The 14,214-nt window shown below is 40.2% G+C and overlaps 1 protein-coding gene across 4 annotated transcripts in view; it reads left to right on the top strand.

The window, feature by feature from the left end:
* The window catches only part of LOC126175411 (cholinesterase-like), a 411,608-nt gene that overhangs the window by 371,093 nt on the left and 26,301 nt on the right, over nt 1–14,214 (top strand). For all 4 annotated transcript variants that reach the window (XM_049922209.1, XM_049922208.1, XM_049922206.1 and 1 more), the window contains one exon: nt 11,383–11,564. In XM_049922209.1, coding sequence (XP_049778166.1) covers nt 11,383–11,564 — 182 coding nt within the window. The remainder of the gene's footprint in view (nt 1–11,382; nt 11,565–14,214) is intronic.

Here is a 14,214-nt window from a genome sequence, read left to right as displayed (position 1 = left end):
CCAAATTAAAATTTAATTTGGACAAATGGATCTATGCAGATATTTGTAAAAATTAAAATTTAATTTGGACAAATGGATCTATGCAGATATTTGTAAAAATGACGATGATACATCAGTCCATACTAATGTAAAAGTGCAACCTTCTGAAGAAGACAAATTTAAATTTGTTGAAACCTAGGTAAAGATTTCTTTATCCATTGCAACTGGTCGGCTGTTTATAATTTTATTACGTGGAACCGTTGCCGTTGTGCAGCTATGTTTAAAATACTGAAATTGTCTTTGATATATCCACGGTACACCAATTTACTCAATAAATAATCATCTGATTTCCAATTAATGAATCATAACGTTCTCTAGTTCACGTAAGATATGACACTCGCACGTATTAAAGAACAGTTATACTGAAGAATATGTTATTTTTTGGAACATCTACACAGTGTTACAGACAAAGAATTCCACACTAATCTTACCGTAGTATTTTTCTGCATCACTTTATTTTCTACAGATAATCACATCTGTTCCATTCCAAATATTAAAAAGCCTTGACATTTAATTCGGAGAGGAATTAGTCAATTACTAAGAACTGTTTTCCTTCCTTTTCAAATCTATTTGTGAAACATAAAAAATTTCAAATCTTACTGTCGCATTGCTTCTTTTCAATAAGTTAGTGACGTATAATGGTATAGCTTTGAGATCTGATAATACTTAGTGCGATCACTTCTCTCAACATAGGAGTTTGGTTATTTGATATATTGTGGATTTATTTTTTGCTGCCTTGAGACTTATTGTCTATCTTTATGCAACAGATCCTATTTGCAGTATTTGTTTAGCTTGTTACGTGTTCTAATTGTTTGAAACTTGAGTTTTAGTGTTATAATAATAATAGCGATTAACAAACGGTAAGAAATTTTATGTAATTGTGGCAGAGTTAACTGAGAGGTTATGTGCACATGTTTTAGCCAGAAACAAAGAAAATTTTTAATTCATAAGGAGAAGAATGAATAGTAAACTGACAAGATTTTACGGCAGTAAAATGAAAAGGAAAACTTCAGAATCCAAAATATCTTTTAAAGCCTTAATTTTGATAACCAGTTTCGATAACACTATATAATCACCTTCGGAACTACACTGCACAGAATCAATTTGGCAGGGTAATATGTTCACAAGACAAGTATAACGATGTACAAAATTAATTGTCCATACATTTGGAAAAGTACTATACCTTATGCTCTACCAATTCACATGATCTTTTCCATCTGTGATATGTATCATCTCATATCATGCGTACGCATGTGAAGATCAAAGAAATAATTGGATAACAGCATGTCAAATGTAACATAAACCATATTTGCGAACATAAGTATAGTGCGACGAATACAAGTGCTCATGCTCACACAAAAGCTGACTGCAGACTGGATGCTGACTGTAGACGATCCTTATGATTCTGGCACAATGCTGTACAGCCTGTCGCTCTCACTGTGGATGACTTTTTCCAAAAATCAGATGGTATATCGTAAGACTCATATATTCTACACCAATGTGAATAATCTTATTGTTGCCCCTTCTCCCAACGAGTTTAAAAGTTTCAATGGAATACTCTCTATCCCTTATTTGATCTTAAGTCCTCCAAATGTCTTTTAAATTCTGATTCTAATACTCGACCCCCAATCTCTTCAGTATTGACTCCCGCCTCTTCTTGTCACGTCATCAGACAAGTCTTCCCCCTCATAGAGACCTTCAATGTACTCTTTCCACCTATCCGCTCTCTCCTCTGCATTTAATATTGGAATTCCCGTTACTCTCTTAATATTACCACCTATATTTTCATTTCACGGCAGGTGGTTTTGTTTTTCTATATGTTGCGCCAGTCCTCCCAACAATCATTTGGCCGGCCGCGGTGGTCTAGCGGTTCTAGGCGAGCAGTCCGGAACCGCGCGGCTCCTACGGTCGCAGGTTCGAATCCTGCCTCGGGCATGGATGTGTATGATGTCCTTAGGTTAGTTAGGTTTAAGTAGTTCTAAGTTCTAGGGGACTGATGACCACAGATGTTAAGTCCCATAGTGCTCAGAGCCATTTGAACAATCATTTCTTTTTCGAATTCTTCACATTTTTCATGCAGCTGTTTCGCTTTAGCTTCCGTTCACTTCCCATTTATTTCATCCCTAACTGACATGTACCGCTGTATTCCTAATTTTCTCTTATCAGTTTTGTACTTCCTTCTGTCACCAATACATTACCCAGGGTTGCTTGACAGTTACTTCCTTTCAAGTTCCCTTCAACTGGAACGCCTACTGAGCTATTCCTTATGGCAGTATTTGTGGCGTTGGAGAACTTCAAGCGTATCTCTTCTTCCCTTAGTACTTTCGTATGCAGCATCTTCGCGCATTGATTCTCCCTGACTAGTCTCTTAAACTTAGGCCTACTCTTCGTCGCTACTACATTGTGAACTGAGTCTGTGTATGCTCCTGGATACTACTTACAATACAGTGCCTGATTTCCGAATGTCTGTCTGACCATGATGTAATCTAACTGAAGTCTTACCCTATCTTCTGGCCTTTTCCAAGTATATCTCCTCCTCTTGTAATTCTTGAACATAGTATTCGCTGTTACTGAGGATGTTTATTCCCAAACTCAATTAGTCATTGTTTTGTCTTATTCCAGTACCAAGTCTATACTGTCAAACAATCCTTTCTTGTACTCCTTCCCCTACAACAGCATACCATTCCCCATGACTATTAGAATTCATATACCTTTACGTACTGACTTACCCGTTCAACATCCTCAAATGCATTCTTCACCTTTCCATCTCGCTATTACTCGCTGAAACTTGTTGCAGAACTCAATTAGTCTTTCTCGTCTCTCATGCCTTGTGCCAATCCTATACTATTGGTTACCTTTTCTCCTACTCCTTCCCCTACTACTGCATTCTAGTCTCTCATGACTGTTAGTTTTTCATCCCCTTTTACATACTGTATTACCCTTCCAATATCCTCATTCACTTTCTCTATATCTTCATCATCAGCTACTGACACCGCCATGTATACCTGAACTATCGTTGTCGGTGTTATTCTGCTGTCGCTTCTGATGAGAAGAACCCTATCACTGAACAGTTCGCAGTACCTCATCCGAATGATAAAGTGGACAGTAAGTTAGTTACTCTGTTCTGTATAAATTCGCTATCTCAATACCATTTTATATTTCTTTTTTATTTTAGGACACCAGTTGTTTAAACAGCTTTATTAAGAGGGCTGGTAACTCTTGATTCTGCCGAGACTGATAGCACTTCCCTCACATGATTAGTAGCAGAGCTTCTAGTTATATCTCTGTGGAGAGAATGATGAGTTTTAGTATGTAGTAGAGCCGACATAAAAAAGTATTACACTGTTACATTGCTGTATGTGAGCTCCGATTTCTCTTATAGTATCTCTGTATTGAGCTCGCGGGAGTGTGTCAAATGGCATATATGCTGTCTCTGCAAACTTCTACACGCGAGTCTGGTGATATAAGGCAGCAAGTATGAACAAAGTGCACCCCCATATGTGTAAGTCATCTTGGCACGGGATTCCGCCTGAGACACGCGAGAGGGTGTGTGCTTCTGCAAGGGGGTTTGGGACCCCGCATCACAGAAGCATAGTAGATGCCAGCAGTAGTGGGTAGCAGCAGTGGCAGTACAATATCCAGGACATGAGACGAGCCGATGCGATTCACTGTGGCGTGGCATGGAACTTGCGCTTAGTTGTTGGTGGATCGTTTTTGATAAAGACATCGAAGTCGGTTCGTTATATTCTACCACAGTAGGAGGTGCAGTGCGAGTTCATAAATAAGTACCTGGGTTGTGATTTTCACAACGGGTCTGCAGCCGGAACATATCGTCATCTGCACACAAAATTTCGGCAGTCCACCCGGCCACCCTCTTCAGGTGAGAAAGCCGTCGCACTAACTCACCGGCGAGTTGAAAAGAAGAAACGAGAACCTGGCAACAAGGTGACCACTCGCAGAGCCGATTTTCAAGAGGAGATGCTGTAACGTGTTGCAGAGGATCCCACTACACCCACTCCTCGTATTACAGGAGAAATGGGGGCTGGACAAATTAGCTTGTGCCGAGTACTCCACGAACAACAATTACACCAAAACCACCCACAACGAGTGCAAGCAGTGCTTGTGGCTGTCTTTGCACAAAGAGTCGCATTGTGTTAGTGGTTGTTCCAACAGTGGATTGATCGACCAGGTTTCCTCGAAATCGTGCTGTTTACTGACTAGGCCACATTTGATCGTAATGGTATTTCGAACAGCATGATTAGCAATGTGCGGCATAAGGAAAACACTACGCTGTAGTAGAGTCACAAAATCAAGTACGCTTTGCTGTGAATATCAGAGCCGGAATTGTATGCGACAATCTCGTTGTACCGTATCTTCTACGTGGCCGTCTGAGTGGCCACCTGCAATTGAGGTTCGTACAACGAGTTCTACCTGAGTCGTTGGAGAACGTAGCCTTGGCTGTTCGTGAGAGGATGTGGATACAATATGATGGTGCACCACCTCACTTTAGTGTGGATGTCCGCAGATTTCTCAGTCTGTATATCCTCGTCACTGGATTGGAAAGGGATATCCTATTCCATGGCCTGCGAGGTCATTTGACTGAATCCCTTTGATTTATCCTTATGGGGACATTTAACTTGTGTATGAACTGTATGAGACCTCAGTGGAATGTTGATGCTGTTGAGGTCCTCGGTCCAGAGACTGGTCCGATGCAGCTCTCCTTGTTATTCTGTCCTGTGCAAGCTTCTTCATCTCCCAGTACCTATTGCAACCTACATCCTTCTGAATCTGCTTAGTGTACTCATCTCTTGGTCTGACTCCGCGATTTTTATACTCCACGCTGCCCTCCAGTACTAAATTGGTGATCCCTTGATGGCTTAGAACATGTCCCATCAACCCATACCTTGCTCCAGTCAAGTTGTGCAACAAACTCCTCTTACCTCCAATTCTATTCAATACTTCCTCATTGGTGATCTACCCATGTAATCTTCAGAATTCTTCTGTAGCACCACATCTCGAAATCTCCTATTCTCTTCTTGTCTAAGCTATTTGTCGTCCACGTTTCACTTCCATTCGTGGCTACACTCCATGCAAATACTATCAGAAACGACTCCCTGACACTTAAATCTACACTCAATGTTAACAAATTTCTCTTCTTCAGAAACGCTTTCCTTGCCATTGCCAGTCTACATTTTATATCCTCTCTACTTCGACCATCAGCAGTTATTTTGCTCCCTAAATAGCAAAACTCCTTTACTACGTTAAGTGTCTCATTTCCTTATCTAACTCCCTCAGCATCACCCGACTTAATTCGACTGCATTCCTTTATAATCATATCGCTTTTGTTGATGTTCATCTTATATCCTCCTTTCAAGACACTGTCCATTCCGTTCAACTGCTCTTCCAAGTCCTTTGCTGCCTTTGACAGAATTAAAATGTCATCGGCGAACCTCCAAGTTTTTATTTCTTCTCCATGGTTTTTAATGCCTACTCCGAATTTTTCTTCTGTTTCCTTTACTGCTTGCTCAATATACTGATTGAATAACATCGTCTGTGAAGAATTCGCATTAGTATTTTGCAGTCGTGACTTATTAAACTGATAGTTTGGTAATTTCCACAACTATCAACACCCGTTTTCTTTGGAATTGGAATTATTATATTCTTCTTGATGTTTGAGGATATTTCGCCTGTCTCATACATCTTAATCACCAGGTGGTAGAATTTTGTATACCTGGCTCTGCCAAGGCCGTCAGTTGTTCTAATGGAATGTTATCTACTCCCGGGGCCTTGTGTCGACTCAGAACTTTCAGAGCTCTGTCAACCTCTTCATACAGTATCATATCTCCTATTTCATCTTCATCTACATCCTATTCCATTTCCATAATATTGATTCCAAGTACATCGCCCTTGTATAGACCCTTTATATACTCGATCCACCTTTCTGCATTCCCTTCTTTGCTTAGAACTGGTTTTCCATCTGAGATCGTGATATTCATACAAGTGGTTCTCTCTTCTCCAAAGGTCTCTTTAATTTTCCTGTAGGCAGTATCTATCTTGCCCCTAGTGAGATAAGCCTCTACATCCTTATATTTGTCCTCTAGCCATCCCTGCTTAGCCATTTTGCATTTCCTGTCGAACTCATTTTGGAGACGTTTGTAATCCTTTTTGCCTGTTTCATTTACTGTAATTTTATATTTTCTCCTTTCATCAGTTATATTCAATATATCTTCTGTTACCCAAGGATTTCTACTAGCCCTCGTCTTTTTACCTACTTGATCCTGTGCTGCCTTCACTATTTCATCCCTCAGAGCTACCCATTCTTCTTTTACTGTATTTCTTTCCTCCATTCGTGTCAATTGTTCCCCAATGCTCTCACTGAAACTCTCTACCACCTCTGGCTCTGTCACTTTATCCAGGTCCCATCTCCTTAAATTCCCAGCATTTTGCAGTTTCTTCCAGTTTTGATATCCAGTTCATAACCAATAGTTTGTGGTGAGAGTCCACATCTGCCCCTGGAAACGTCTTACAATTTAAAACCTGGTTCCTAAATCTATGACTCACCATTACATAATCTATCTGATACCTTCTAGTATCTCCAGACTTCTTCCATGTATACAACCTTTTTTTATGATTCTTGAACCAAGTGTTACCTATGATTAAGCTATGATCTGTGCAAAATTCTACCAGGCGACTTCCTCTTTCATTTCTTACCCCTAAACCGTATTCACCTACTATGTTTCCTTCTTTCCCTTTTCCTACTATCGAATTCCAGTCACAAATGACTATTAAATTTTCGTCTCCCTTCACTAACTGAATAATTTCTTTTATCTCATCATACATTTCATCAGTTTCTTCATCATCTGCAGAGGTAGTTGGTATATAAACTTGTACTACTGTAGTTGGCGTGGGCTTCGTGTCCCTCTTGGCCACAATAATGGGTTCACTATGCTGTTTGTAGTAGCTTACCCGCACTCCTATTTTTTTTATTCATTATGAAACCTACTCAGCATTACCCCTATTTGATTTTGTATTTATAACCCTGTATTCACCTGACCAAAAGGCTTGTTCCTCCTGACACCGAACTTGACTAATTTCCGCTATATCTAACTTTAACCTATCCATTTCGCTTTTTAAAGTTTCCAATCTACCTGCGAGATTAAGGGATCTGATATTCCACGTTCCGATCCGTAGAACACCAGTTTTCTTTATCCTGATAACGACGTCCTCCTGAGTAGTCCCCGCCCGGAGATCCGAATGGGGGACTATTTTACTTCCGGAATATTTTACCCAAGAGGACGCCATCATCATTTAACCATAGAGTAAAGCTGCATGCCCTCGGAAAATTACGGCTGTAGTTTCCCCTTGCTTTCAGCCCTTCGCAGTAATAGAACAGCAATTCCGTTTTGGTTAGTGTTACAAGGCAAGATCAGTCAATCATACAGACTGTTGCCCCAGCAACTACTGAAGAGGCTGCTGCCCCTCTTCAGGAACTACACGTTTGTCTGGCCTCTCAACAGATACCTCTCCGTTGTGGTTCCACCTACAGTATGGCCATCTGTATCGCTTTATTTTGCACAGAGCATATCTTGGTTCAAGAATCATAGAAGAAGGTTGTATACATGGAGGAAGCCTGGAGATACTAGAAGGTATCAAATAGATTATATAATGGTAAGACATAGATTTAGGAACCAGGTTTTAAATTGCAAGATATTTCCAGGGGCAGACGTCGAGTCTGACCACAACCTATTGGTTATGAACTGGATATCAAAACTGAAGAACTGCAAAATGGTGGGACTTTAAAGAGATTGGACCTGGATAAAGTGACAGAGCCAGAGGTTGTAGAGAGTTTCTGGGAGAACATTAGGGAACTATTGACACGAATGGAGGAAAGAAATACAGTAGAAGAAGAATGGATAGCTCTGAGGGATGAAATAGTGAAGGCAGCACAGGAACAAGTAGGTAAAAAGACGAGGGCTAGTAGAAATCCTTGGGTAAGCGAAGATAAATTGAATTTAACTGATGCAAGGAGAAAATATAAAATTGCAGTAAATGAAACAGGCAAAAAGGATTACAAACGTCTCCAAAATGAGTTCGACAGGAAATGCAAAATGGCTAATCACGGATGTCTAGAGGACAATTGTAAGGATGTAGTGGCTTATCTCACTAGGGGCAAGAGAGATACTGCCTACAGGAAAATTAAAGAGACCTTTGGAGAAGAGAGAACCATTGTATGAATATCACGATCTCAGATGGAAAACCAGTTCTAAGCAAAGAAGGGAAAGCAGAGAGGTGGAACGAGTATATAAAGGGTCTATACAAGGGCGATGTACTTAGGAACTATATTATGGAAATGGAAGAGGATATAGATGAAGATGAAATGGGATATATGATACTGTGTGAAGAGTTTGACAGAGCTATGAATGACCTGAGTCAACACAAGGCCCCGGGAGTAGACAAAATGCCATTAGAACTCCTGACGGCCTTGGGAGGGCCATTCCTGACAAAGCTCTACCACCTGGTGAGCAAGATGTATGAGACAGGCGAAATACCCTCAGACATCACGAAGAATTTAATAATTCCAATTCCAAAGAAAACAGGTGTTGGTAGATGTGAAATTTATCAAGCTATTAGTTTAAAAAGTCACGGCTGCAAAATACTGACGCCAATTCTTTACAGAAGAATGGAAAAACTGGTAGAAGCCGACCTCGGGGAAGATCAATTTAAATTCCGTAGAAATATTGGAACACGTGAGGCAATACTGACCCTACGACGTATCTTGGAAGATAGATTAAGGAAAGGCAAACCTACGTTTCTAGCATTGGTAGACTTAGAGAAAGCTTTTGACAATGTTGAGTGGAATGCTCTCTTTCAAATTCTGAAGGTGTCAGAGGTAAAATACAGCGAGCGAAAGGCTATTTGCAATTTGTACAGAAACCAGACGGCAGTTATAAGAGTTGTGGGACATGAAAGGGACGCAGTGGTTAGGAAGGCAGTGAGTCAGGGTTGTAGCCTCTCCCCGATGTTATTTAATCTGTATATTGAGCAAGCAGTAAAGGAAACAGAAGAAAAATCCGGAGTAGGCATTAAAATCCATGGAGAAGAAATAAAAACTTGAGGGTTCGCCGATGACATTGTAATTCTGTCAGAGGCAGCAAAGGACTCGGAAGAGCAGTTGAACGGAATGGACAGTGTCTTGAAAGGAGGATATAAGATGAACATCAACAAAAGCGAAATGATTATAATGTAATGCAGTCGAATTAAGTCGGGTGATGCTGAGGGAATTAGATTAGGAAATGACACACTTAAAGTAGTAAAGGAGTTTTGCTATTTAGGGAGCAAAATAACTGCTGATGGTCGAAGTAGCGAGGATATAAAATGTAGACTGGCAGTGGCAAGGAAAGCGTTTCTGAAGAAGAGAAATTCGTTAACGTCGAGTATAGATTAAAGTGTCAGGAAGTCGTTTCTGTAAGTACTTGTATGGAGTGTAGCCATATATAGAAGTGAAATGTGGACGATAAATAATTTAGTCGAGAAGAGGATAGAAGTTTTCAAAATCTGATGCTACAGAAGAATCATGAAAATTAGATGGGTAAATCACATCACTAATGAGGAGATATTGAATGGAATTTGAGAGAAGAGATATTTGCGACACAACGTGACTAGTAGTAGGAATCCCTTTGTAGGGCATATTCAGAGGCATCAAGGGATCTCCAATTTAGTATTGGAGGGCACCATGGAGGATAAATATCGTAGAGGGAGACCAAGAGATGAATACACTAAGCTGATTCTGAAGGATGTAGGTTGCAGTAGGTACGGGGAGATGAAGAAGCTTTCACAGGTTAGAGTAGCATGGAGAGCTGCATCAAACCAGCCTCAGGACTGAAGACCACAAGAATAACAACATTTCATCAATTTCTTCGTCATCTGCAGAGCTAGTTGGCTTGTAAACTTGTACTTCTGTAGTAGGCGTTTGCTTCGTGTCTATCTTGGCCGCAATAATGCATTCACTATGCTGTTTGTAGTAACTTACCCGCACTCCAAGTTCTTTTATTCATTATTAAACCTACTCCTGCATTACCCCTATTTGATTTTGTATTTATAACTCTGTATTCACCTGACCAAAAGTCTTGTTCCTCCTGCCACCAAACTTCTCTAATTCCCGCTATATCTAACTTTAACCTATCTATTTCAGTTTTTAAACTTTCTAACCTACCTGCCGGATCTGACAGTCCACGCTCCGATCCGTAGAACACCAGTTTTCTTTATCCCGATAACGACATCCTCTTGGGTAGTCTCCACCCGGAGATCTGAATGGTGGACTATTTTACCTCCGGAACATATTGCTCAAGAGGAAGTTATCAGCATTTAACCATACAGTAAAGCTGCATGCACTCGAGAAAAATGACAGCTGTAGTTTCCCCTTGTTTTCAGCAGTTCTCAGTACCAGCATCAGAAGGCCGTTTTGGTTAGTGTTATAAGGCTAGATCAGTCAATCATCCAGACTGTTGCCCCTGCAACTACTGAAAAGGCTGCTGCCCCTCTTCAGGAGCCACCCGTTTGTCTGGCCTCTCAACAGATGCCCCTCCGTTTTGGTTGCACCTACGTTACGGCTATCTGTATCGCTGAGGCACGCAAATCTCCCCTCCAACGGCAAGGTCCATGATTCAGTGGATACGGATATGAAATTAGCTGCCTGTGATATTATTCGAAACACATTAGGAATATATGTTAGGAGGTGTCAGAAACTTGTTCCCCGATGTCATGCTTGCATTGAGGTTGATGGCCTTCAGTTTGAAGATATTTTGTAAGATGAAATACAAACAGTACGTTAATTATGTCAGTTAAGATATTTGCCGTTAACTGTAACTAGCGCAAAGAAAAAAGTACATAGTATTATCTCCTTAAGCTGCCTTCCCGATCCCAGGTTCCCTACCTCAAACTGATCAGTGGAACATTCTTTACGTGAAGTTAAATTTTTGCACGCTCTTACGGACACACTATATTATGTGTCAACGTGTAAGTTGTCTCGGAGGTTGGTTTCTCTGTCCTTTATGTGTGTCTGTTTCGTGTTCCAAGTTACTGAATTTTGCTATTAGATGTTTATAAATCAGAGACGGGTTCTATGTTGGTAAATGTTGTCTAGTGTCAGTATTCATTAGTGTGAACACACTCTCTCCCATATTAATCGATTTATCTTCACCCTTGCCCATTTCGGTAAAGTGTATGTATACTGTGCTCGTCAGTAGACTGGGCGTTTGTTGAGTCTGCTTCGTAGTTATAGTCCGAGTCGTTCTACACATCGTAGTTCTTTGCTCTAGGTGATTCTTTTTAGTTTTATTTCAGGATACATTCTTCTTGGGAGACCGGAACTGATAGCCGGTTTGAACAAAGACTTCGCGGCTGTGATAGGTGCCAGCTTACACCTGCCTACCGTGGAACAGCAGACAGAGGCCGCCTGGAAGGTGAAAGACTTCTACTTCGGCAACAACACCATTTCTGCCGACGACCCAGACACTCTGATCCCTGTGAGTAATTAGTTAGTACTAACACTACTTCCTTATCTTCGTGGTTATCTATTCAATGTGAATAAAAGTGTTCGGTCACTCAATGTGGTTGCTCTATGCGGATTTAAAGAAAGTCAAAGCGTTGCCGACAAACGGAAGCTCAATGCAACCAAATTTCGCTAAGAAGACCAATACGATAATCGTCCAACGAATTCTAATTTTGCTACTGACCTGACCAATAGTTGTAGATAAAAATCATCTGCTCAATCACTCGTTGATGATAGTGGGAGCACGAAAAATGGCAGAGCTGAGGTCAAACTGATCATCTAAAATTTTTTCTCTGCGGAGTAATTTAACACAGTGCCTCTTTTCAGTTGTACGAAGTCCGATATGACCGATATTAATGACGGATTAGAAAATCAACCCACGTGTGCAAATCTGCATAGATTAAGAGAAAAAAATTGCTCCCCCTGTGACATCAGTTAAGGTAATTCGGTGAACCAAAGGTCGTCTCTATCAGCAACGAAATTCTCTTGTACAATTTGGGAACATTTGAAGCCATCTGACTTTACTTCCGGAGGGCATTCTATACAGTTACTTCCTGTAGTAGTGAACGATGTACTAGCTTAAAGAATACCTGATCAGCTAAGTAACTGCACACAGAACTTCCCATCAGAGAGAAGTGTACAGACTATCCTTAAAAGGTTGTAACCGTCATATACATAAGCACCTTCCGGAGTACGAGTACCATAAAAGAGTGTTATAAGAGCGTTACTTTTAGCTATTTAACAATTTAAGAACAAGGCGAGCTCTTAATCAACCGTGACTCTTCCAAAAACATGAAAAAGTTTTTCAGAGACCTCTACCGATGATAAATATTTATTGCTGTATTAAAAGTATTAAGTAAAGGAACATGTTCGATATAAAAATCGCATTTACAGTCTACAGTGGTAATACGGAAAATATATAACAAACGTACTGAGGTTCTTGTGTACAGAATTTTCAAGTGATCTAGCTATCCCAAGGAGAAACACGATAAATGTAGCCCATCCCCTTACCTACTAATGTTTTCGTCCCCCATCGAACAACAATTTTGGTCATCAAACTCTGCGCCGAGTGTATCGGAATATAGCATGAAACTTTTTTTGCAAAATTGGATCCTGAATCGGTGAGGAAAGACATCATTCATGTATTGAATTTTAGCTATTTGTTTGGCGTCTTCGGACCGAAAAACAACGGGTCTTCCGCGATTTTGGTGCACGTAGTGAACTTGCCGCACATGGCATACTGAGATTAGAAACTACTCTCCCAACAGACTCCGGAGAAATACCTGAGAATTTTACAAAAATAGTCCGCAACCTACAATAGAAAAATTTCAAAATATGACAATACGGAAAAAATCTACAATCCCGTTTTTCATTCGTGAACCATCTTTGCTTAACCTTCGCCGCACCAAGGAGGAGGGGGTACTGTGTGCCAACCTTTTGAAAATATTGTAATGTAGTCATTTACATTAAATTTTAAAATTTTGAAAAAAAGGTTTATTATTTTTAATGAATTCTTCTAGCAGATTCCATAATTTTTTGTCTGTTAAACTTAACCCAAAAATGTATGTCGTAGTAGTAAATGTCACTTTCCTCCGTGTAAGTCATATTGAGTATTCTATGTTCAAGACATTACTTAGACATCAAAATCTTAACTAATGTTACCTTTTTAAATATTTTTATGTTGGCTTAAAATAACCTTCGCCTCCCACCCCCTCTCGCCTCCCCCTGCCGGTCGGTAGTGTACATTATTAAAGTGCGTTGATATCGCTAAGAATGTGCTAAAAGATATTTTCATGCTCTGGAACCTGTTCATAATTCATTATCTCTTCATAGCGGGCATGACGTGTCCCACCGTGGTAATGTAGCTTATGGTCAATGTGTTGGTACTGCTATGGATAAGGGAAACTTACAGTAGCTCCAAATGTTGTAGCTTGAGCGTTTTCAATTTAAAAAAATCAGGAGATTCAACTATAGCTTACATATCCCTGCAGAATCAAAGATTCGTTCGAGGTTTAATGTTTGTTACGTATTAGGTTGTTATCTAAGTGTTGGTCGTAAAATTGTCTGAAACTAATCAGAAGTCGAGCTTCGGACTGAAGAAAGCCAGCCGCCATCACTAAAGATTGCTTTGAAAAGTTGCGAAAGCCTTGTGCGTAAATAAACACGTCTGATAATGAATTGACATTATGGTACGGCACAACTTCTAGTCTAATATGTGCGTGTGTTTTTGTGGGACCATTTTTGATCGCTGCCCAACTGTTTTCATAAGTACGAAGTTACGTAACTACATGCTTAGCTGACTAAGTCGCCAGAATCCCTATTCCCTACACTGAAATCGACTTGGAACTCATACACCTGCACAGGAATCCTTTGTAAACAACTTTCCGTTATTTTGCGCTTTTCATTGGCTAATAAAAAGAGTTATATCCAACAACAAATGGTTGCCTGTTCGGGTAGGACATCAGTTTTGTTAGCTTTATGGAAATGGTTGTGAATTACCTACAACCCTTCCTAGTTTCGATATTGTCGAAATGCACAGCATCGGGTATCGTTGCCGACCTCACTATTGCGAACTTTTACGAAAGGTAGTTTCGTTTCCTTAGTGTCATCGTTAAACATAGTGG

This window comes from Schistocerca cancellata, chromosome 3, assembly GCF_023864275.1.
Source record: "Schistocerca cancellata isolate TAMUIC-IGC-003103 chromosome 3, iqSchCanc2.1, whole genome shotgun sequence".
NCBI classification, from domain to species: domain Eukaryota; kingdom Metazoa; phylum Arthropoda; class Insecta; order Orthoptera; family Acrididae; genus Schistocerca; species Schistocerca cancellata.
The sequence above is the reverse complement of the archived record's forward strand: the minus strand, read 5'-3'. Positions and strand labels throughout refer to the sequence as shown.